This window comes from Strongylocentrotus purpuratus, unplaced genomic scaffold, assembly GCF_000002235.5.
Source record: "Strongylocentrotus purpuratus isolate Spur 01 unplaced genomic scaffold, Spur_5.0 spur5_scaffold_3, whole genome shotgun sequence".
In the NCBI taxonomy this organism is placed as follows: Eukaryota; Metazoa; Echinodermata; class Echinoidea; order Camarodonta; family Strongylocentrotidae; genus Strongylocentrotus; species Strongylocentrotus purpuratus.
The window spans coordinates 20,662,199-20,684,955 of record NW_022145609.1 but is presented as its reverse complement, the minus strand read 5'-3'; the positions used below and the strand labels follow the sequence as shown (position 1 = coordinate 20,684,955).

The 22,757-nt window shown below is 37.4% G+C and overlaps 1 protein-coding gene across 1 annotated transcript; it reads left to right on the top strand.

The window, feature by feature from the left end:
* The first annotated feature begins 1,288 nt into the window (after positions 1-1,288).
* LOC585876 (protein KRI1 homolog) lies at positions 1,289-21,755 on the top strand. The gene is made up of 16 exons (XM_030996344.1): positions 1,289-1,467; positions 4,036-4,106; positions 4,867-4,972; positions 6,582-6,810; positions 7,844-7,943; positions 8,797-8,880; positions 10,503-10,609; positions 11,102-11,270; positions 12,500-12,595; positions 13,420-13,590; positions 14,400-14,478; positions 15,167-15,294; positions 16,245-16,395; positions 17,152-17,347; positions 18,186-18,284; positions 20,194-21,755. Exons 1-16 carry the CDS (start codon positions 1,362-1,364, stop codon positions 20,783-20,785), a joined length of 2,484 nt encoding a protein of 827 aa, XP_030852204.1. The 5' UTR covers positions 1,289-1,361; the 3' UTR covers positions 20,786-21,755.
* The last annotated feature ends 1,002 nt before the right edge of the window (positions 21,756-22,757 follow it).

Below are 22,757 nucleotides of genomic sequence, written 5' to 3'. Positions count from 1 at the left end.
TTTTAGAAAGCATTGCAAGTACGCAAAATTATCATGATCTTCATGTTGAAATTGCAACTGATGTTTACATTTCACAATATTCAAAATGTTATAAGTTGACAAAATAAAGAAATAGCAATGAAAATGAACATCTTATGTCAAAATTGAATCATCACAAGTGTTTGATAAGAGTTGTATATGATGGGCATAGGTAAGGCAGTGAGAGGCAAAGGTAGAAAAGAAGGGGAAATCTGGAAAGACGGGAGAGAATGAGAGTGTTACGGTGTGGAGAATAGAAATGTATTACAAGAAGACAAACAAAAACAATATGAGATAAAGTTGGATTGAAAGAGAGGGGGGAAAAGGGTGGGGTACCATTCTCGGTACTGAATTGGTATTTATTTCATTTCCAACAGAAAAATAAACAAAGGCATTACAGATATTATTACAGAAAGTATGACAAAAATGTATGTACATATTAATTTTTTATCTTGATAAGTATACAAATACACTGTACACATAATAACATTATTACAAGAAATTCTTAATTTCTGAGGAAATGGGGGGGGGGGGGGGGTGGGGGTGGGGATCCAATGAAAATCAAGAGAAAAAAAAGTCTTCAGTAATTATAAAGATAAGAACTAAAGTTTTAGAAGGCACAAGAGCTTTAACCTTTCACCTAAGAATAAGATGCAAGGAAAAGAGAAATTCATTTGTGGAGAGAAGTTAAGGCTGAAAGAGATTGTCAATTACATAACTGTTGATAGAAAGAAAGATAGAGATAGAAAGGGGGCAATAACTATATCTACCTATATATATATATATATATATATATATATATATATATATATATATATATATATATCTTTATCTCTGTATGTCTGTCTATTGCTCTCTGCCCTACCTAATAACTTAATTATAGATTTAATTATTATATAGAAGAGCAAGAACAAATCCTATTAACATAGAATGCTCATTTTGAGCTGAGCGAAGACCCTTTACACAAGCGCTAAATTGATACAAAGCAGAATATATTCGGGGGTATATATATTATGTTGCTACCTAAAGTTAAAACAGTAAGATCCCTAATACCATTGAATCGCGACGTGTTTCTTAAGTCTTTAAAAATTGAATCATTTAGGATATATTTATCAAGTACCAAATGTACCAAATACAGGATCTAGGTCAGAAATAATTTCCTTTTTCGATTGGACGTTTCGGCGACACCCATTTGGTCGCTGAACTTTGGTAGTGTTTCACAAAACCGTCATAAGTACAATTTCGCCGACAACCATTAATGCACGCACATTGTCGATGGTGTATCGGCAAACTTAGGACTCTGTTTAGGACGGTGTCGTGAAACAGTACATTAAAAGCAAAGCATGGGTGACGAAACTGCTGAAGTTGGTGTGGAATTCGGCATTAATAAAAGTTATGCACAGAATTACAATACATGGAGGAGAAAAGAAGAACTGCAGAAATATAAATGTAAGTGTTGTGAGTAGATACTGACTCTTAGTAGACAATGAAGATATTTAAAAGCCTTGCAAATATGGAGTCATTCTTCATTTCAGTCCCACCCCTTGATTGTTTTGTATGGCTATTGAGACTTTGAGTATGGGTTCTGACATGACATTAGTTATGTACGTGAATAAAAAATATAATTCATTGAATCTCCTAGAAAATAGTACCATTCGAAAGAGCATGTAAAATAATACCAAGATTCTTCTTCGGGAGTACTCCTCAACGTTCCGTAAGGAACCAAGCGAGGAGGAATGAGGGGGTGCGCACTGTGCTTGTTTAGTTCTTATTGCTTGAGTCTTGGTTGCGGAAAAAGTTGGTTGCTTGGAGTTTGAAGGTGTCAATGTTCGTGGTCCTTTGGATGTCGGAGGGTAGTGAGTTCCAGTCCTTGATGGTACGTGGAATGTAGGAGTGTTTAAAACAATTGGTGCGGGTGGAGTATTGGATGAAGGAGTTTCCTGAGGTACGTCTGGTGGCTCGTGTAGCTGGACGCAGGTAGTCCGACACCGGCAGGGCCAAGTGCCCCCCCAAGGCTTTGTGCAATATACAGACCCTCGAAACTTTCCTTCGAATAGAAAGCAAGTCCCATCCTAACCCCACCATTAGTTTTGTCGCGCTGGTAGTTTGCCTGTAGTCATTGCATACCATTCTGGCTGCCCTTCTTTGGACCTTGCCAATTTCCTGTGTATGTTCTTTGGTATATGGGTCCCAGACACTAGAACTATATTCTACAAGATCATCACCCTAGGTCAACAAATGCAAATAAAATAGCGAAATAACGATACCAAAGGTAGTTTAATGTTTGAAAAAAACAACAATTTTTCATCCCCTCCCCCCCCCCCCCTTAACCAAACAAGTCAAAGGAGGGTTGTGTGGCAACTTGCGACTTTTTTAACCCGCATTGGCAAGCATCAAGATGCACAGCTGCGGCGGCGACGCCAGCGCAGCCCCGTGAAAAATTGCCACTAGATCTATGCGCGAAAGTGATGTGGATCGTGGAGTTTCGTAAGTAAGTAGGCCTAGACTCTAGACATCTAAGTAAGTTTCGGAGCTAAAAACCATTGATTTTTTCGGTAATCAAATCACCTAGATATTTCATATGCAGGTGAATAAAAAGATATTCTATCAAGAGATATAAACATTTCAAAAGCGATCCTCATTCTCGTACCAGCGCCCCTACTGTTAATGTGAAAGAGGATGTCTTATTGCCTTGTTGGCTTGTAAGACACATATGAGCAAGGATTTTCAAAACAAATGTGTTTTAAGTCGAATGTTGATGAAAGAATGCAAAATTTAGGTCTTCTGCCTACAACAGAAACCCAAATTATGTACTCTAATTTTTTTTTATCAATATTTGTTTTCAAAAGTTCAAATACACTTTTGGTGCAATTGACGGCTAGTCCACTCCAAAAATAACTTACTTTCGATAGAGGCAGAAAAATAAAAAACCAATCAAAAAAGGTTTGAGCAAAATCAGATAACTAATATTAAGAAAGTTATGAATTTTTAATGACGTGAAGAACTTTGAAAATCACAAATTGGCAACTAACTCACTGTCATTGCCTCACTATAAAGTTCAACTAATTGTTTTCTTTGTATTGATAATATAAATGTTCAATTTTCCCCCTGAAAATCTTATTTCCTCACACGGTCACATGTGTTTGGATTTTGATAAACTATTTATATAAAAATCAATGATTATGACACAAAGTAGGGCTGCGACGTGTAGTTGAATGCTCGAGTACCTGCATGGTTGACAACTACTCGGGTACGATTTCTCGTACCCGAATATTCGGCTGCAAAAAAAAAAAAAATCTGTCCAGGCTGACGCTTACCCGTGCCTGGGTGAGCGGCGGCTGCTGGCAGGGTGCCGTCGGTAAAAGTGTTTTACCAACTCAAGCACTGTCAAACTCACCACTCAGAAACTGGGACCAAATGTCTGGATTTCTGTTTGGACTTGGAGGAAAATGGATTATTCTGCCATCTTTGGTTTTTAAAACAGCATTGTTTACTGTTATTATTATTATTTAATCGGCGCCTTTAACTGCAACTCGAAGTAAAATTGCATGCGTTTTCGGCAACAGAACTGGGATACTGTTCCAGTGGTATGGTGGTGGCAAAAAAATAAAAAATAAAAAAATAAAAAATTAATTTTTTTTTTTAAAAATTCAAAAAAAAATTAAAAAAAACATGCCGTCCGAATATTTGAGTATTCGCTTGTAAGCCTGGGAGTGTACTCAGGTACCTCATTGCACTGTTGTGCACAGCCTTAATACAAAGTGATAACCAAATTGGCAATTGGCATTCCTACCTGTACCATTTTTTTTTGAGTTCTAACTATCACCCCTGGATCATTGAATATTGTAAAATCGCATATGCTTCCAATATGTTCATTTGAACCAAATTCATGACCCCATACCAAAACTTTGAATTTCCTTTAAGAGAGGGGATACTAATACAGCATGCAATAGGGTAATTTCTACTCTAGAAATGATTCATTACTGGAAATGAATGATGTCTGACTTGCTCTTTCAGTCATAGATAAATATGATGTTTACGATGAGGGAGATGACTCCAACTCTGAGACTGAGGATGAAGATGCAGAGGTAAGCTACATGTAGATAAGAATTGTACTATTGTAGTCCATGTATAATAAATGTTTAATTTTCAATTCAAATCTTTGTTTCTGTATACCTAATTTACTCTGGTTTTTGCTACTGTTTGATTCTTTAACATATTTCTTTATGAGTTCTCGGGAGTCTTTTCACAAAGGCTAAGATCGACTTTAAGTCAGACTTAACTATTGCAGGTCGTTCATGCCATTTTTGGCTCTCACCATTTACTGGCATTGGTCTCTCAAGGGACATACAAATCATGGTCACAAATCTACAGAATTTACTATTTTTGATAGCTCATTATTGAAGGAAAATATATTATCTAAAGATAATAATGGTGAGAGCATGCAACCAGTGGTATGAATGGCCTGCCATTGTTAAGTCCAACTTAAAGTCGATCTTAGTCTTTGTGAACCCCCCCCCCCCCCCCCCTGGGCTCAACATGAGACAATGACAGGAGAGAGATTGTGTTGTACGTTATAAATTTAATTCCACATACCCTACTATTTATTATATTTTGAAAAAGTCTCTGGGGGGGGGGGGGAATAACATGATGGATATACATGTATGTGAAGTAAGCAAGATTTTGCATACAGTACCGGTAGTTGTATGCTGTATTTAGCATTATGTTGTCTGCAATTATTCTTCCCCCTCCCTGATTTGTTCCCCTTTTTTAAAAACAAATTGAATGTCACAGCTGTAAAAAAAGAAATTGATTATATTTTATTTCTTAATTATTTTTTTATACCAGGGCCTCACCCCACAGATTGAGAAAGACTTCCTCAAGACTCTGTCCATCATCAAAAGTAGAGACCCCAAGATGTACACCAAAGATGCCAAGTTTTACGAGAGTGAAGGTAAGCTGACATAAACTGTTTTCACACTGGCAAAATTGTGCTTAACCCGGACTGTAGGTGGGGGTAAGTTGGGGCTCTGATCGGATCGGAAGATCGGAGCGACACCCTCGCACCTTTGATCGGTATCGGATCGGAAGAGCGACAAAAAAAATCGGCCGATTTTTTTTTTTTTTTTTTTTTTTTTTTTTTTTAAATGACGAAATTTTTCAAGTTTTTGGCTATCAAATGCTCAAAAAAAGTTCATGGCTGGGATTATTTTGTCATTTGGAGTTGTTGTAGACCATGTTTGTTGATATTTTGTGCCTTTCATGACTTTGAAATTAAAAATATTGGTCTAAGAGCAGAGGCAAAACATGCAGGCCGCCATCTTGAATTATAATGTAGGTAGACCTCTATGCATTATAATCCAAGATGGCGGTCCGCATGTTTTGCCTCTGCTCTTAGACCAATATTATTAATTTCAAAGTCATGAAAAGGCACTAAATATCAACAAACATGGTCTACAACAACTCCAAATGACAAAATAATCCCAGCCATGAACTTTTTTTGAGCATTTGATAGCCAAAAACTTGAAAATTTTCGTCATTAAAAAAAAACAAAAAAACCTACATTATAATCCAAGATGGCGGCCCGCATGTTTTGCCTCTGCTCTTAGACCAATATTATTAATTTCAAAGTCATGAAAAGGCACTATATATCAACAATCATTGTCTACAACAACTCCAAATGACAAAATAATCCCAGCCATGAACTTTTTTGAGCATTTGACAGCCAAAAACTTGAAAATTTTCGTCATAAAAAAAAAAAAAAAAAAAAAAAAAAAAAAAAAAAAATTGCCGATTTTTTTTCCGATCATTTTAATTGATCGGCGATCGGAAATTTTTCGCCGATCACCCCTGATCGGATCGGTATCGGCGGCCGATCCGATGATCGTTTACAGGGTTAGACTTTTAGCCCCACCTATAGTCCGGGATGAAGCCTATTCCACTTTCTGTTCAGACACTTATGTACCAAAGAGGGCTAACGCCGCAATTGGGGTGCCAAGTAAATAAAAAATAGACCGGTACTATGCAATGGAGCGAATTAATAAATATATACGCTATACAGGAAGTACGGGGCTAACAAATTGCATTGAGAACCGCAGCAATTTTCTTATTCCGGGATAGGCACTAAGTACAGGACTAGAAAAGAGTGTGAAAAGCAAAAACAGTTAGTTCGGGGTTAAGGATAGTACGGGGTTAAGCAAAACAAGTGTAAAAAGAGTAATAGAGTTGTCTGTTGTTTTTGGCTATTCATCTGTGCATGGAATACCATCTACCATTCTGGTAGGAAATAATTGGATTGCCACAGCTTGTGGTGGTGATAGAGGTCAAAATTCAAATGCAATGTATGAATGTATGGTATTAATAATCAAAATACTTGCTGTGGTTAGTGTAATTCTTTTTCATTTATCACTTTTTAAAAGACAGAATCATGAAATATTCAAGGTGAGAATAGTTTACTATTATTATTTACCTGTGCCTGGTAGTGCAGAGGTTGGTTGTATGACCTTGCTGTAGACTTTGGTTTACTAAGATTAACATTTCAGAATAATTTACCTCTAAAATAGATTCCAATTCAGAAGATGACCAGCCAGGTTCATCACGCAGACCTAAGGAATCATCAAGGAAAGAGAAGCCAATGTACCTGAAGGACTACGAGAGAAAGATCATCGTCGAGAAGGAAGGAAAGTTCACCGATGATGTAGAAGATGAGGATGAGATAGAGGACGATGCAGAGGAACGTGAGAGGGCCATGTCTCCTACTTACGCCGAGGAGCAACAACGTCTCAAAGATAGGTAGGTTATGGATCCTTCACGTCATCTTCTCCCAGCTTGGAGGTTGATTGCAAAAATTTTCCACAATCTCTGTTCTTTGCACTAGACCATTTCCGTAATGTAAACAAATTTAATGCATAAATCTTTGTTAAAGCTAATCTTGAGCTCTGGTACAGGAATCGTATTTTGAGAAAAACTTGCTATGATTTATTCTGGATTGTTTATCCTGCAGTAGATTTGGTTTTTAACAAGTGTAATAAAAACAAACACATCATCTTCAATAAAAACCCAAACTCCAATTTGCACATAGTGACTAGTGTTAAGCACATTGTGTCGGGCCTACTTACCCGGATTTCCTTATCTTTCTATGTTCAATACTCAGCCACTATAAATTTTCTACTAAAATTGTTTGGCGCATGTCATTCATTTGTAATCTTGAACATTCAGTGTAAGTTTTGTTGGAATCTGTGAGAATTTTTTTTAAATATTTGCCAGAACTCAAGTTTAATCTTTAAGTGCCATGTTACAAATTATTTCATTCACCTGTTACAAATAATTGCATTTCAATAGTCAAAATGTCATACATTAATTGTTGCTAGGTAGGACAAACATTATGATCGTCCTACCTACCGGAATGAATGCAATTCGCATTCTGACTACTGAAATAGAATTATTTGTATCAAAGGGAGTCACTCGTCAGTTTCCATGTGCAGAAGGCCATAATTTGCCGACACCAGACTTGGTGGATACAAATCAATAACGTGTGTACAGGTACTAGGTCTGCACATAGCAAACTTGTAGCCAATAAAAAAATACCCACTCGTCTCTCGGAGAGAGTCTTCGGGTGACTGGGTGAGGGAAAAGTGAGATAATGACTTTACCTTATGGGGGAATGGGTGAAAACCGCAGTACATTACATAAGGCCTGCTGGTCATAAAATTGAAGGCTAATCCTGGTGATTGACAGCACCTCTCATAGGGTAAATACCTGAACGGTGTTCAGTTCCCCATGAGAGCTAACTACTGAGTGTCTTTAATTTTCATTTCCATTTCAGCTTCTTCTCAGCTGTCCATGATGATGCTGACGATGATGATGACGATGAGGAGGATGATGGTGACATCCTAACCATGAAGAAAAAATCAAAGGCCGATGAGGTGTATTATCTTCTAGAATATCTTGAATATTGCAAATCAATAATCATCCCGATTCATCAAATAATATTTTGTTAATAACAAATGTCAGTTGAAAAGAAGGCTTTATGACATATGGCTCTTTTGACCCGCGGTTACTGAGCAGTTGAACAATATGGTTTAAATACATGGAACTTGCATGTACTATGTACGATTCCTCCAATATTGAATTTACCTCAGAGATACTTGATTGGTTGAACAACACTTGGTCCTGTGACAATTGCTCAGTTGTGATTTCCTACACTAACCGATTTCCAAACTATAACCCTGTACCCAACACTGTACCTAATCCTAATCCTAACCTAAACCTATCCTATAATCTAATTTCAACCCTAAGCTTAACCCTTCAGCTTTTAACGAAATAGAGCAAGGAGCAATTGTCACTGGAGCAATGTTGGAGCATCAATTTATCATTGAATATAAGCATTGTACACTGTGTGTACTTTTAATGCCCTGCATTTTCCAGTAAAATGGAATTGTCCTGGGCTATTGTATCTTCTCCTTTGTTGTGCAAGTTTGAACGATAAAGTGATGTTTAAAAAAAATATACGGTTTGGGCTAATATGTGGCATGAAATGGAAGTCTAAATAGCCTTTTAGCAATACCAACATTTCATTTATATTTTCTACTAATCCATCACAAATAAGAACATTACCTTATTTTATACTGAAAGGATAGCTCAAAAGACTTTGAAAACTATCTTGCAAGATCAATGCTTTTAACTATTTTAAATGATTACGGTAGTTGTAAGGATTTAATCGTTGTTACTGAATATACTGAGCTATCATCACCATCACCATTTTGTTTTGTTTGGTAGGAAGAGGAGGAGAAGAAGTACATTGAATGGTTGAAAGGAGCGAAGGATTCCTTGGGGCAAGATGGTACTGATGCTGCACAGCTGGTAAGGAATCAACACCACCACCACCAACAACAACAGCAGTAACAACAATAGCAACAGTAGCAACAGTAGCACCACCACCACCAACAACAACATTAACAGTAGCAACAACACTCACCACCACCGACAACAACATAAACAATAGCAACAACACTCACCACCACCACCACCGACAACATCAACAATAGCACCACCACCACCAATAACAACATAAAAATAGCAACAGCACATACCACCACCACCACCGACACCAGCAACAATAGCAACAACACTCAAACCACCACCACCACCGACAACAACAACATCACCAATAGCAACAACACTCACCACCACCACCGACAACAACAACATCAACAATACCACCACCACCACCAACCACAACATAAAAAATAGCAACAACACATACCACCACCACCTACAACGTCAACATCAACAATAGCACCACCACCACCCGCAACAATATTAACAATAGCAACAAGAACACTATCACCCGCACCGACAACAACAACATCAACAATAGCACCACCACCACCCGCAACAATATTAACAATAGCAACAAGAACACTATCACCCACACCGACAACAACATCAACAATAGCACCACCACCACCCGCAACAACATTTACAATAGCAACAAGAACACTACCACCTGCAACATCATCGACAACAACAACAGCAATGAAAATAACTTGTGTGTATATATATACCAGCCAAAGTGCTTACAGTTTTATTAACCCTGTCACTGGATGCAATCACAATTCTGCACTCTACAGCATACACAACCCATATGGGGAGCATTGCAGCGAGTCGCCCTTTTTTACGGGCGCACACACACACACTAATCCTATCATACTGGCCTTCACATCCTACCTTGGCACCTGGGTGGAGAGAAGCAATGTACCTAAAGTGCCTTGTTCAAGATCCTAAGTGCATTATGTATTATGATGGCTTTTCATAGTACAATTTGCTCATGTTTTATTAGGAATTCTTGTTCACATCATGAACTTACGGTATTACAAGGTTTTGGTAATATCTCAATTGGATTGGATTATGAAATTTAAAACTGGCATTACCATTGTGAAACCTAGTGTTAGAATAAGCAACATCGAAAAAATTGGGCTCTAAAACGCTAAGGATTTCGAGAAATCAAAATATCCAATTTATCAGTGCTCTCGATACATTTCAAATAGCGCCTACGGCCATGCAATGGTAGCTGCAACCATTAAAATCTCAGAATATGCAGTTCTGATATATAATTTCCAAACGGGAATAGAACATTGGTTGATTTCATTCAAGAAACATTGTTTTGAAGCTGAAGTAATATCAATCTTGAGAGGGAGCTATACAACATAAAGAGTTTATTATTCACAATTTCATCACTTTAGACTCGATTTCAACTGCGACAACGATCATTGAATTTTTTAGGATCGCATATATGCTTCCAATGACATAAATACAATAAAACAAAATTTTAAAAAAGGGTTATCACAATTTGACTCTTAAAAGAAGGGATAATACACATGCTACTTAATGTATTGTTATTCTAGTTTTAATTGAATATCATTTGTTCATGTCATTTTAAGATCAACTGTGTCAGCCAATGGTTTTATTGTTTGCCTTCATAGGACCCACTGAGGAAGTTTTGGACCAATCCTGCTCTCGACGATGGAGAGAAATTCCTGAGGGATTTTATTCTCAATAAAGGTTACATTGATAAACACACAACCGGCAGGTGAGTCTGTAGGCCTATGTGGATAAACAGACAAATCAAAACAAGCAACAACAAAAGCAAAGCAATGCATTGATAAAAAATTATGGAAATGAGTGCTTTTTAACACATTTCATTTGATTAAAATTGTGAAAATCAAACATTAGATCTGTATGAGATTACAAGAAACTGGGAATTGTCTATCTTAATAGGAGAGACTTTGACAACAAATTGCGTAATTATATAAACAGCATTCAGGGAGCTATGGAATGCTTGTGAACTATATGTGATATGACTATGTTGTAAATAGCATGTAGAACAGAAGTGAAATTCAACAAGGCAAAATGATGGTCAGTAAAACAAAAATACAGATATATATATATTCCTTATAGACAACTTGACTTTAGTGACAATTATCCAGCAAGACTTCCCCAACCATTTGTGTACTAATCTAATGGGGACTGACAAATCTTAAGTTTATGGCACATGCTCATTATTCGCTTCTTTTCTTCTTAGGGATGGCTTCCATATGGAAGATGATGAGGATGATGATGAGGATGATGATGAGGAGGATAAGATGGAAGGGGAAGAGGAAGATTTCTCAGAAGAAGAACGACAGTTGGAAGAACAGGAAGATTTTGAGAGGAAGTACAATTTTAGATACGAGGAGCCTGATTCAGACTTTGTAAGTATAGAACATCAAAGTAGAAGTGTCCGAAAATGCTTTTTGACATAGTCTTGTTATATGACTTAATAACACATATTTTATGAAGCAGGAGAGGAAACCCATTTAATAGGTTTGTTAAAGGAAATCTTTAAGCAAGTAGCCAAGTAGCATACCTGTCTTTTGACTTTCACTACCTGTAGATGGTTTGTTGAGCTATAATTATATTAGATGCTGCTTATAAGTATCAGCTTGCATGGTGATGTAGATATACAGTAGGCTTGCGGTTGCACCATGTGAGAGAGAGGGAGGATTGGAAAGATAACCAACAGTCTTTTTCAAGACTACACCAACAGTCCTTTTCAGGACTACACACCCTCAAGAAATATTACTGAGAGTCCTTTATAGGACTCCTCAATCCTCTCTCTCTCTCACATGGTGCAACCGCAAGCCTATTGTATATTATTTTGTATTTCAAGGAATTTTTAAGGAGTTCATTAGAGTAGCAAGTACTCTATGATTATGTTCTCTTTTGTTTGAGGGGGGGGGGGGGAGGGAATGTGATGATTGTTCTTCCGCGGAAAGTTTGTTTTTGATTTTGTTTGGGATTCCTCAAAGAACTGGAATCAAAACCAAAGCATCCCTCTCTTTACAAATAGGTAATGATGACTTGATGCCTAGTAATCTTTGGAACTGCAGGATACTGTTAATAAGATAGGAAAGACTTTGTCTGCAAATTGAGGGATTTTAGTCTATATGATTCTAGTTTGTTAAAGTACAATACACTTTATACCAAAATAGACCTTTTTCGTAATGTAATCCAATTTAATGCATAGATCTTTGATAAGTGCCATGTTACAAATTATTTCATTTACCTGTTATGAATAATTGCATTGTCAATAGTCAGAATGCAAATTGCATACATTAATTGTTGCTAGGTAGGAAAAACATTATGACTTGTCCTACCTCACAACATGGAAAATAAGCAATCGCATTCTGACTATTAAAATACAATTATTCGTAACCGGTTAATGAAATAATTTGTAGCAAGGCACTTGAAGATTTGATTAAATTACATAAATGGTCTATTGACATGGTGGTCCTTTTGATAAAGTACAGTACTTTGCTGTTTATCAAGCATGTACCATTTATGATGGCATCATATCTATGTAATAAAGATAAATCAACCTTTTATGATGTGATACTTCATTCTATTTCGGTGTCTTTGTTACTATTTGCTATAAAAACAGATCAAGCGTTATCCCAGGACGGTGGCCGAGTCAGTGAGGAGGAAAGACACCGGCAGAGCTGAGAAAAGACAGGACAAGAAATCAAGACAAGAACAGGTACATTGGGGTGCATCCGGAAGACTCACCCTTGATTATCACACCCTCCCCCTCCCCCTCCCAATCCCCATCCCTACCTTGGAGACCGCTTTCCAGTTCTCTCTCCCCCCCCCCCTTGTGATGTCTACCCCCCTCCCCCTCCCCCACCCTACCTGTGGACAAGTACCCCCTAAGATATTAACCCAGACTACGTATGTGGGAGTTACTTTAGGTTGTAGTGAGGGGGGGGGGGGTATTTTTCAGGAAGTAATTTTTCTAGGGTAGTTTCAGTTGGTGTTAGACCAAAGGGGTTCTAGTTCAGTTCTTGAATCCTGTTAACTGTGACCAACAGATTCAGGAGTTTGGGTACATTGGTTTAAAACTGAGAAGCTTAAAATGAAAACTTATGAAAAGGAAAGAAAAAAATAGTTTCAATACTTCTGTAATTTTGCTTCCCATTTTCATGTGACTTTACAGAACACGGCTTTTCTTGTCATTCTTGCAATGAGCTCTGACGATTGCATGACGAAGGCCGACAGTTTATTGTTGTTCAGACCTATTCATTGAGTTTCTATTACAGTCAGACCTGTCTATAGCAACCGCTCAAGGGAGACACAAAAACTGGTCTTTGTAGACAGGCTCCTTAAGTACATGTTTCAATGAGAAACCATTAAGGGAAACAAAAAATGTGATCTTTGTAGACCGGTTCCTTTAGTACATGTTTCAATAATAAGAAACCACCTTCTGGGAAACAAAAAATGTGGTCTTTGTAGACAGGTGGTCACTAAAGCAAGTTAGACTGTTTAATGAAACACCTTTGTGCGTTTGGGAATGTATTATAACAGGAAAAGCAGAAGAAAAAAGAGGATCTCAAACACCTTAAGAACTTGAAGAAACAGGAGATTATGGAGCGCATTGATAAACTGAAGGAAGTGACGGGCAACGACACCATCGGATTCGACCCCGATGACCTGGAAGGAGACTTTGACCCCACGGAACATGACCGTCTTATGCAGGTATGAGAAGCAATGTGAAGACGTTGTGGTGACAGTAGTGGTATTGGTAGTGCTAGAGGTAGTGGTAGAGGTAGTGGTGATTGTGGATGTGAACAGGTAGTGGTAATGTCAATGGTTGTGGTAGTGGTGGTGGTTGTTCTTGTTATAGATGTGGTGATGGTAGTGGTGGTGATGGTAGTGGTGGTGATGGTTGTGATAGTGGTACTTAATAAGAATATTGGTAGTATTATTGATAGTGGTGCTGGAGGTAATGGCAGTGGTGGTATTAGCAATGTTGATAGTGGTAGTAGTATTATTGATTGTGGAAGTGGTAGTAATATTGTTAGTGGTATTGGTGATACAGTTTAGTACAGTGTTTTTTTTTTAATTGGCAGTGATAGTGAAGGTAATAGTTGTGGTAGTGATGGTTATAGTTAGGTAATATAGGGTAATGATCTCCCTCTGCACCTCAGAATAGTTTACTAGATCGATGGTGCATTACAAATGCTGTAGTATTATTAATAGTTGTAGTGGTAAATCCAGTGAAATAACCACACCGGATGTTTCTCTTAAGGCAAGAGAGAGAGAGAGAAAAGTAGAGAAATAACACAACACAGACCCTTCCAGCCCCTGGTCTCTCTGCTCCTTCACATTTCATCAATCAAGTTGAACAAATTTACCTCCACCACCACCACCACCACCACCCTCCCCTATATAATTGTTGCTAATTAGGAGAACACTTTGTGATCAATTTAGCCCTAAGTATAAATCCTGTTCTGAAAAGGGATTCATGGAATCTTCTCTCTTTTTTTTTCTTAAATCAATTGTAGAAAGTTTTTAGCGGTGAATACGAAGGTCAGGATGAACATGTCAAACCTCAGTTTGCTAATGAGGAGGAATTTAAAGAAGGTAAGGAAACTGCCATATTTGATATTTTTTTCTGTAGTTTTCATTTTGTTTGTCTGTAGTGTCAGTCTTTTTGTTACGGATGTACCACACACTTTTGTTTCCATATACTATCAAACAGAAATATATCGGGCATGAAACTTTTGTGAATTGTTAAGAACGGCTATTTTCACTGCAGGCAACTTTTATAACTTGCAAAAATGTAGAGTTGTGTCGATTGCGATTCCACTTCTTTATTTCGCGGAAGGAATCTTTCGCAAATCTGAACCACTTGCAAAATTCACAAACCATTCATACATATTAAAGTTTCTGGTATTAATAGTGTATTTTCTCATCTCACTCTCTCTCTCTCTCTCTGTCTCTGTCTTTCTCCCTCTCTCTTACATTGTAGAAATCATAGTAAGATTATTGAAAATAGAAGATATAAGGTATAATTGAGTTGTGTTTTATTTTATTGTGAAGAAAGAAAGAAGTAAGGTCGGTCTCAATGAGGAGGATGTTAGAGACAGGAAAAGGTGAAGTAGGTAGTGTCCGCAGGCCTGTATTAGGGAAAAGGCTGACTTACATGTAGATCAATGATGGTAATGATAATGTAAAGTAATCCATCAGTTTATAGAGTAATGTAAATTCTCACAAAATCCTACCAATGTTATACTTTGTGCCATTTCCTTTTGAACCTTTCATCCAACAGAGGATTGGGACGAGTGGACAAGAACAAACCAGGGCGGTGGTGAAGCACACGAAGAGGACCAGGAGTATTACGATGAGGAGTACGATGAGGAGAATGGCGAGCCACATTGTGACGATCCAGATTTCAATGTAGGTGGTTGGTACGAGGTTCATATGTTACCCAGCATGCTGGGGGGGGGGGGGGGAGGTGTTTCACAAAGATCCTAAGTTGAACTTATCTATAAGTTGGACTTAATAATTGGAAAGCCGTTAGCACCTTTGAAAATATTTTGTAAAAGTTATTTTAAAAGGCATAAAATGTTGTTTCAAATCATTCATATTTTCAATTATGAGGGGAGATTTCATGTATTTGATGTGGAATTTATAAAAAAGCTAAAATACTTGAATATTTGCTTTTGAATATATTTTATTTTAAAGCTACAAATAGCTCTCTCTCCATAATTTTCGAGTCCAATGTAGAGTTAAGTTCGACTTGGAATCTTTGTGAAACACCCCCCTGGTGGGCTAGAATATCTTCAATCTGTGGTACGTAATATGAGAAGGGAAATTTGATTTGACATGTTTAATATTCATGATATATATATATATATATATATATATATATATATATACCAAATAGTGGAATAATTTATGTTGACCTGGGCCCTGTCTTACAAAGAGTTAAAGATAAAGGTGAGTTCTGGTAATGCGATTGCATTGTGAAAGAATAGGTGTGGAATGGATCAGAAAAAGTTGATCATGTAGCATGTAAGTATTAGTGTGTAATGTAAGGTTCTGGAGTCATCAATATCATAATAAATTTGGCCCAGTCTTGGTAAAGTAACAAGCACTGTACACAGAAAGATGTATATGGGACTACACAAATGGTGTCTGGCCTACTTACCTTGATTTCCTTATCTTTCTATGCTCATTCCTCAGCTAGTATACATTTTCTACCAAAATTGTTTGGCAAATAACATTTATTTGTAATCTTGAACATTCAATGTAAGTTTTGTTCGATTCTGTGAGAATTCATTTTCTTTTTTTACCAGAACTCAAGTTTATCTTTAATAGTTAATATTGGTTACTCACGTCAACAGATGGATGCAGACTGCATGGATCCCAGTCAGAGGCGAGAGCAGGCAAGATGGAATCTGGCCGACGAGATGCTCGGGGCGAGCCGCAAGAAACGCAAGAAGATGTCCATGTTCGCCAAGTCACTGGTCAAGAAGAAGCCTGTATTCAATCCAGGTGAGATTTACTTCCCTCTCTTACAGATGCTTGTTTTTAGATTGAGCATTAATTACCTTTTATTTCCATCCATACCAAGATATATCTTTAACTTTCAATTTCAATCTCGATTTAGTTATGTTTCCAACAAAACATTACAAATCAATTAATAACTTCATCTCTTTTGTTTACTATTTATCAACACATCGTAGATAGCATGAAGTATAAAATTACATACCCTGTTAAAAAAGAAAAAGAAGAAATGATTACCGATTCCTGTAATGAATTTGATGAAAATGACTGAATGCACATGTTTACAAGATATTAACGCATCTTAGAAAGCTTAAAGTATACTGAAATTACATACCGTGTTTAACTGTTGACAAACAAGGAGAGAAGAAATGTTTGCCAGAAATGCTTGAGATGAAAATGACTGAATGCACATGTAAATCAGACCCTTATCTTTTCCATGCATTATTTGAGAGCTTAAACTTAGAAGTTTGTCTATTTGGGTCTACCTGCTTTTTTTTCCTCGGTATATTAAAAGTATCTTCTTTGGGAAGTTTACACTACTGTATGCTCTCTTTCTTTCTCTCTCTTTCTCTTTTTCTCTTTTCTCTTTCTCTTTTTCTCTCTTTCTCTTTTTCTCTTTCTCTTTTTCTCTCTTTTTCTCTCCTCTTCTCTCTCTTTCTTTCTTTCTTCTCTCTCTCTTCCCTAAATACTCTTTCTCATTTTGTATCTCTATTCATCTGACCCATCCATCATTCGTTCACACAGAGGACAAATCATTTGAGGATTACATCGAGGAGTACTATCGCCTAGACTACGAAGACATGATCGGGGATCTGCCCTGCCGCTTCAAGTACCGCAACGTCCCCGCCAACAACTTTGGCCTGACGACAAACGAGATCCTCCACTCTCGAGAGAAGGAGTTGAACCAGTGGGCCTCATTGAAGAAGACTTGTCAATACAGGTCAGTTCAGTTCACACTTCTTTGGCCTGCGAGTTAGGCTGCAACGGCTATGTATTCCTCAATTTGGAAGTAACGGCCATCTTATTGGCAGCCAAGGACTTACTTGACCTGGGGGGTGTTTCACATAGATCCTAAGTTGAACTTAACAATTTTGGAAAGCCATTAGCATCCTTGAAAATATTTTGTAAAAGTTATTTTAAAAGGCATAACATGTTGATACAAATCATTCATATTTTCTATTATCATAGGAGATTTCATGGTCCTGATGTGGAATTTATGAAAGTCTAAAATACTTAAATTTTTGCTTTTGAATATATTTCAAAATAAGGCTACAAATGGCTCTCCATAATTTTTTTAAGTCCAACTTAGAGTTAAGTTCGACTTTGAATCTTTGTAAAACACCCCTCTGTACTTACAGTGGCACCTGTTCATAAAGAAAACTGTTTTAACAAACTCTCATTACAACAAGTTTCAATTTTGCAAGAGTCATTTTTTTTTTTGGGGGGGGTGGATGTTCTTACAGTGAAACATGTATATAAAGACTGCTCAGGGGAGTCAAGAAAAGTGGTCTTTATAGGCAGGTGTTCTTTATAGACAGGTTGCTTTAGTACAAGTTTCAATAGTACATATTTCTTTCAAGGAAACAAGTATAAGGTCTGTCAGATGTCAATGATCACAAGGTCATTGATTAATTGAACATGGGCAATGGCCTATTGAAGATGAGTTCAACCAGTTTTTATAACCTCTTTATATGATTATGTTTGGTATATAATCTTTATGCAGTTGTAGTTTCTGCAGTTTCCCTGAATAATTAATATTGTTTTTTTTCTCCTCTCAGATCTGAAGAGGAGGAAAAGCGAGACATTGCATTATTCCAGAAAATTGGTCAGAATGAGGGCAAAAAGAAGAGAATATTTCTCAGCTTGCAAGAGGAAAGGTAAATATATTTCATTTTAATTAGAATACATAAATTAATAACACAAAAAATACAAAGGAAAATTAAAGTTAAACTGCAATTGACGCTGTGATGTACTCACGTTTTCCACAGATCGACTCAAGCCTGAGTTATCATGGACATAGTATTCGGGGGGCCGTTACTCGAAACCATCATGAGCCTAAGTTCGTGGACATCCCATTGAAACACCTGCTAATTCTATAACACACGTTTCAATAGGATGTCCAAGAAGTTAAACTTATGACGGTTTCAAGTAACGGCCCCATGTATGATAAATTTTTTGGTTTTTATGCCTCCGTTACGAAGTAGCCGGAGGCATTATGTTTTCGGGTTGTCCGTCCGTCCGTCCGTCCGTCCGTACGTCTGTACGTACGTCCCGTTCTCGTGATCACGTTATCTGAAGAACGAATCAATGGATTCCTACCAAACTTTGGTCATATATGTATCTAGCAAAGTTGATGAACTGATTAGATTTTGGGGTCACGAGGTCAAAGGTCAAAGGTCACAGGGCTCATTATGTATGCAAAAACAGCTCGTGATCGCGTTATCTGAAGAACCGATGGATGGATTCCTGCCAAACTTTGGTCATGTATGTATCTTGTAGAGTCGATGAACTGATTAGATTTTGGGGTCACGAGGTCAAAGGTCAAAGGTCACAGGGCTCATTATGTATGCAAAACGGCTCGTGATCGCGTTATCTGAAGAACCGATAGATGGATTCCTGCCAAACTTTGGTCATGTATGTATCTTGCAGAGCCAATGAACTGATTAGATTTTGGGGTCACGAGGTCAAAGGTCAAAGGTCACAGGGCTCATTATGTATGCAAAAACAGCTTGTGATCGCGTTATCTCAAGAACCGATTGATGGATTCCTGCCAAACTTAGGTCATGTATGTTACTTGCAGAGCCGATGGACTTATTAGATTTTGGGTAACGAGGTCAAAGGTCAAAGGTCACAGCGCCCATTATGTATGCAAAAACAGCTTGTGATCGCGTTATCATTAGAACAGATTGATGGATTCCTGCCAAACTTAGATCATTTATGTATCTTGCAGAGCCAATGAACTGTGTAGATTCTTGGTTCATAAGGTCCAAGGTCATGGGCTCATTATGTATGCAAAAATAGCTTGTGAACGCATTCTCATTAGAACTGACAGATGGATTACTATTTAACTCTGGATATCTTGCAGAGCCAATGAGCTGAGTAGATATTAGGATCATGAGGTCAAAGTTCAAAGGGTCATATATGTATATGAGAAATTGTTTGTAATCACGATATTCTGAGAACCTGTTAATGGATTACAATTGAACTTGAATTTGAAAAATTTCTTCTGTTTTGGTTTGTAAAATTGCTCTATGACGGAGGCATCATTTTCGACTGCGCGCAGTCGAATTCCATCTAGTTGCATCTATTATGTTAATTAACGGTTTATCATTTTAATGTACAAAGATTAATCTTTCCCGATATTTGGACCTTTGTATTAGTGTATAGTCTGTTAGGGTTTCATTTTCAAACTGGGCTGTAAAATAGCCCCAAAAAACAGTTTTGGGCACAGCCTGGATCCTCCACTTCATGCTTACTCCTCCCATGTATATGTATTTCATTGCTTGACTCCAAATATTAATAAGTAAGAACTGAAATTGAATTTTAGGACTAGTTCATTGTCAAGATAACTGACCAAAGTGCTTACAGTATTATTACCCTGGACATTGTTTTCTCTATAGAGGGAGCAAGTAGCTTCTGCACTGTACAGTGCAGACTTGAGTGCCGTCCTTGGATTGAACCCATAACCTTTTCATTCCCAGTAGAGTGATGAAACCACTAATCTAAGACACCTGTCCGTGATTTTGACATTGTCTGTATTTACCACTCTTTTTGTTTTCCTTCCAGTGACACTGAGGAAACAGAAGATGCTGATAGCGCCCAAACAAGAACGAAGCCAGAATCCAGGCGGAAAGATGGCAAAGAGCGCAAGGGTGGTCACAAACCATCGGAAAGCAGAAGCAATTCATCCTCGAGGAAACAGTCTGCAGGAGCAGGAAAGACAAAGAAAGTGGCCAAAAGCGATGATGGAGAAAGCCTGTCCGATACTGCGAAGGGAAGCAGAGTTCAGGCAGCGGAGTCATCCAATGGAACGAACACTCCCAGCCTCCTTAGCATCAAGACAGCGGACAATCAAAGACTGGAGACGGAAGTAGGAAGTGGAGAACATTCTATGTCGCAAGAAGTCAAAGCTGAATCATCATCAAATGTGCTATCGTCGAGAGAGAAGAAGAAGCAGAGAAAAAAAGAGATGATTGCGAAACTGAAAGGATTGAAGGCTCGGAAGAACGTGAAGCGTCTTCAGGGGATGAGAGGGAGGGTGAAAGTCGGTGCAGGGACCGTCTCAGAAGCCCGGCTACGGGCGTACGGGATCAACCCCAAGAAGCATAGATATCACATGAATGAAGCTGCAAAGAAAAATAGATGTTTTAAAAAATAAATGCATGTATTTTAAATTATATGAGTATGAGAAGGACAAGATTTTAATTGGTAACTTATCAAATTATGACATCCTATATGTGCCTGATAATTTTTTTTTAAAGCCCCACTGTCCTACTTGTAGCTACTTGCTCCCTCTATATAGAAAACTTCCCCAATCGGTGCCTGTTGGTCCTCCATGATCCTCTTTTTCTTATGTTAGTTGAGAGCTGAGTTAATGAGATAGCCACCTGTCAGTGACCTCGCTGTGTGGTCTAATACCTTCTGGCCCAGTAGTATTGATGGTCTTTAAAGTTGGGTGTGTTGGAGAAGTGAGGGTTATAAATTGGTAAACGTGTAAACCATGCGACCACATGTGACCGAATTTACATGATCATGAGAGGAGAATATCTCAGGAAATAAACTGCTTCAGACATTGTGAATGGATGTTCTGTTGACGTGGGGCAGTTCTCTAAATACATAACTTTTAGAGATTCTCTAGAGAAAGTTTTATCCAATCCAATCCAGTCTAACACATGGGAGATCTCACCCTACTTACTTTTTGTTGAATAACTATTTACCCAATTCAATATTTAATCACATATAGGTTTGGTAATGTCTCATTTAAGATATTCATAATATTCTTATTGTTCTCCCAGATTTCTTTCGGATTTTCACCGACCTGATTCCCGTTTTTATAAAAAATTTGTTATCAATAACAAATTACAATCATTTCTATGAGCCTCTGAAATTAATTGGCTTATGAGCAGATTCGTGATAGAATTGTAGCAGTTTTTATTGATAACAAGTTTTATGAAACAGGCCCCTGATTTATCGGTTTTCCCACAAGTCAACCGCTTGCAATGATCGGACTGCTGTTTACTCTGCAAATATACACATCAGAAGGTTAAATGGACATTTCGGCAACCTGAATTCTGTGTGTAATTTGTAGTTATTAAATGAAATTTTTAATAAATAATTTTATCATCAAATTGGTAGTATTGTGATTTTGTCCGTGTTTTTGGTCACCGAAAAGAAGATTACACTTCAGAAACACCCATTCAAGCATGACATAGAAAACTATATAGAGCATCCAAGAAATAACGAAACCTAGAAACAAACTGATATTGTGAACAAACTATGAACTGTATGAATATATTTCCTTGTTTTTCATAAATTAGAATTAGTATACTTTCCAATGAAACGTTGATGACATAAATCCCTACATGCTACACTGAGCAACATTGTTTTGAAAATGGCACGTCAAAATCCATTTGTGCCAGATTCGGATGAGACAGTGAACATGGTTGAAAACTTCACTTTCACACGCAAACATGGCTGAAAATGACCCAAAGAAAACATAAACTTTAAAACTGAATGAGAAGATTCTTTTTCATGTTCTTTTAATAACGAGGACAAGATTATTGCCATCATCATGAAATAGAGGATAGTGGAGATGCGAGACTGTGAATGCAGAGAATATTTGGTAAATTTATTTTATTTGTTAAACGTGAAAGAGAAATATTATACACCTATTATATTAATCGTATGGATATGTGCAAATTATGTTGTTATTATAGGGGGCGCCATCACTTCGTGTTCTGAAAGCATGACAAACAAGTAAACAAATAAATATCAAAACCTCTAAATTTAAATTATAAACAAACAAAAAATAAAAAAAGTTCTCATGTTACGGAATTAAAAAAATGGGTGATAAGTAAGTACTTGATTAAAACTCAGTTTACAAAAATCATTGCTACACATGAGATAAATTAAATTAAATTCAATAAACACAGGTGTAATCCACTCATACAGAATGTCCGCATATGCCTCATCAATAACCAAAAGAGGGTGCATCACGTTTTTTCCTCCAGGAACTTGATCAGGTGTTTCCAAGATCTAGAGTTCTTTGTTATTTGTTGGAAGATGTTATAGACATACCTGTATGATGCTAATTTATCTTTTAAAGGTACATTGGCACAGTGCCCCCCCCC

Coding starts and splice junctions, on each gene's coding strand:
- LOC585876 (XM_030996344.1), top strand. CDS start 1,362: ATGGGTGACGAAACTGCTGAAGTTGGTGTGGAATTCGGCATTAATAAA. Junction 4,107..4,866: donor CTGAGGATGAAGATGCAGAG/GTAAGCTACATG, acceptor TTTTTATACCAG/GGCCTCACCCCACAGATTGA. Junction 16,396..17,151: donor GAAGCCTGTATTCAATCCAG/GTGAGATTTACT, acceptor TCGTTCACACAG/AGGACAAATCATTTGAGGAT.